Source organism: Sapajus apella, unplaced genomic scaffold, assembly GCF_009761245.1.
Source record: "Sapajus apella isolate SASKATOON/1434 unplaced genomic scaffold, GSC_monkey_1.0 scaffold203, whole genome shotgun sequence".
NCBI classification, from domain to species: Eukaryota; Metazoa; Chordata; class Mammalia; order Primates; family Cebidae; genus Sapajus; species Sapajus apella.
Window position 1 is genome coordinate 203,404 of NW_022437143.1, and position 2,724 is coordinate 206,127.

The 2,724-nt window shown below is 62.1% G+C and overlaps 1 protein-coding gene across 2 annotated transcripts in view; it reads right to left on the reverse strand.

Moving 5' to 3' along the window:
- Positions 1-308: 308 nt before the first annotated feature.
- Positions 309-2,724, reverse strand: part of GPRIN2 (G protein regulated inducer of neurite outgrowth 2) — a 6,303-nt gene continuing 3,887 nt past the window's right edge. For both annotated transcript variants that reach the window (XM_032270104.1, XM_032270103.1), the window contains exon 2: positions 309-2,003. In XM_032270104.1, the coding sequence (XP_032125995.1) occupies positions 621-1,997 (1,377 nt within the window). In that variant the 5' untranslated portion in view covers positions 1,998-2,003 and the 3' untranslated portion in view covers positions 309-620. The remainder of the gene's footprint in view (positions 2,004-2,724) is intronic.

The following is a 2,724-nucleotide window of genomic DNA, read 5'->3' on the forward strand; positions in this document are numbered from 1 at the left end:
CTCAGCCAGCCCTGGCTTTGAACCTTAGTCCCACCTCTTCCAGCTGTCCAGGGCGGGGAACATTGGCTACAGCCTTGCCAAATGCCTGTGGTTTCATCTGTAAACCAGGGTGAAGAGGTGAACACTCGACAAGTACAGTATGCAGCACACAGGGGGCCTCTGGTAACATCAGTCGCCTTCCCTAGAAACCCCGGCCGTCCCTCTCACCGGTGCCTCACACTTCATGGCGAGAATTCACTACTTCTCAGCACTGCCTTAAAATAAAGCCACCAAGAGTCTGAGGAGGAAACACAGCAGAGTTCTGAGGGTGGAGTGAACAAAAGGTCTTTTACAGAAAACTCAGGATCTCCCCTATGCATGGTGCTGAATCCCTGTCTCAAAGTTCAGAGCCCAGAAGGTACAGAGATGTGGCCCTTGAAAATCAAGCCCTTAATAAAACAGCCCAGCTGCATGGGGCAGGAAGCCCAGGCTGCAGTCCTGTGGTCTGGAGACAGCTGACGTTCAGGTGACAGACGTGCCCGGCTGCCAGTGGGTCCAGGGGGCATGGAGGCCCCACCATCCCTGGCCCAGGTTTAGGACCAAGTCCATGGGCCCAGGCCTGCTCCGGGGGCTGCAGCTCTTCACTCGGGGGCCGCACTGGAGCAGCCACAGCAGCTGGGGCGCCGCAGGGACTGCATGACAGCCCGCAGTGGGCCCCTCCGGCCCTCCACCGACAGGCTGTCTTCGCTGGTGGGCGCCCGCTGCAGCTGCTCAAACTGCATCTCGAGGTGCTTCTGGATGGCCACGCCGAGCACCTCCGGGTCCACCGCAGCTCCGTACACCTCCCATGTCATGCCCTCAGCATCCCATCGCACATCCCGCACAGGGGACGATGCCTCCTCCAGGCTGGACCCCAGAGTTACCTCTGGGAACACGTGCAGGGCCACAGGCGCTTCCAGGGATGGACTGGTGGCCACAGCCTTGCAGGCTGCCACTGGGGCCACCTGCACACCCGCATCCTGGGCTGACAGTGGGGATGCCTCTGCAGGGGCCAAGTCACTGGCTGAGGTCATGGTCCACACATCTTTGGTCCTAGAGCCAGGCTCTGGGACTAAGCTGGTGGGACCCCAAGGGTGGGCACAGCAATGGGAGTGCCCAGGGAGCCCCCCAGACAACCTACAGTGGATTTTCACCCCGTGCCGAGCCTGTAGCCCAGACTCGCTCACTGACGCCACTAGTTTGGGAAAGGCCAGGATCCCGGTGGCAGGCAGGGCATGGCAGCAGCCACCAGCCCCTGCCTCCCTCATGTCACAGAGTAGAGCAGCTGGGGGCAGAGCATGGCAGGTGGTGGTAGCTGGCTGTTTGGGGGCTTTGGGGTCAGCCTGGGTACTGCTGCTGTGGGCAGTTGTGTCCCCAGGGTCTAGTGGTGGCACTGACAACTGACTTGCCCCCAGCATCCAGGCTGAGTTCGATGTCCCATCCTCAGGAGCCAGGTCTCTTGCCAGGCCTGCAGGGGCCTGGCCACCCTGGCCAGAAGTACCACCTGGCTGCAGCTGAGCCCTATGGATGGGGGAGCTGCCGAGGGCTGAGCAGCTGAGACTGGCCTTCCGGGCACCACTGTGTCCCCGCATCTGGGTGCTACGGACCAGGTCCGAGTGGCTCCTCTGCATAGCGGCTGCACTGGGGGCCCGCAGGCGACACAGGTCACCACTGCCCATGGTGGACACATTGCCCACAGTGCTGCTCCGCCAGTGGCCTCCAGCACTGGGTTGTGCCTCAGGGCCAGAGGCCCGTGCCCGCTCCATACTCTCAGGCAGGTCCCCCTCTTCCTCCGGGGCCCGGGATCTGGCGCTGGCCTCGCCCAGCTGGGCCTGCCACACAGTGCTCCTGGCCCTCTTGCGAAGCTCTGGCCTCTGTCCCCGGCCTTCACCCAGCAGGCTGGAAGAGCTCTGGGATAAGGGCTGAAGGCGGGGGCTCAGGGGTGCCTGGGAACCCGGCTCCGGGCGGCTGGAGTTCATGGCTGCCTGCAGGAGAGAGAAAGGGAAGGAGTGAAGTTGAGTTGGGTGGCAGCACCTAAGCCCATTCTACTGTGAGCTCCCACAGTGCTAGGTTCCCTGGGGAGACAGCTTCAGTCCCAGCCTGCCTGACTGGTCAGAACCGTATGCAAGGTGGTGACAAGACACCAGACACTTCAAATCAAGGTCATCCACATTAGACACAGGGATGACACTGCAAATTATCTCAACATCAGTCCCAAGCAGTTAGAATCTGCCTTAGGGTGGGGTCCTAGAGGCTGCCACTGTGTCAGCTCTTGACTCTTCACTGGCTGGCCTGTGTGGGAGGGAGAGGGGAGGACCACATCTGCTGGGGCTTTGGGGATGAAACTGCAGCACTGGGGTTGGGGCTGTGGGACAACAGACCTTGGTCAGCCAGCATGGAAGCACTGTGGCCTCATCTGGCACAGCTGGACAGGCTAACACTAGGCTACTTCTTCCTGGGACTAGCAGTATCAACTCAGTGTGGACAGGGCCTCGTGGTACAGAGTGGGAGCTCAGAGAAAGTTCAGGGGATGAGGGAGCGATGACTAGAGGGCTAGATGACTGAGAGGCACCCTGGCCTCCCCCAACCACCCCATCCTCCCTGGCCTCCCCCCAATCACCCCCCTCCCCCCCCGCCCCCCCCCGACCCCCCCCAGCCACCCCCATCCTCCCTGGCCTCCCCCCAACCACCCCCATCCTCCCTGGC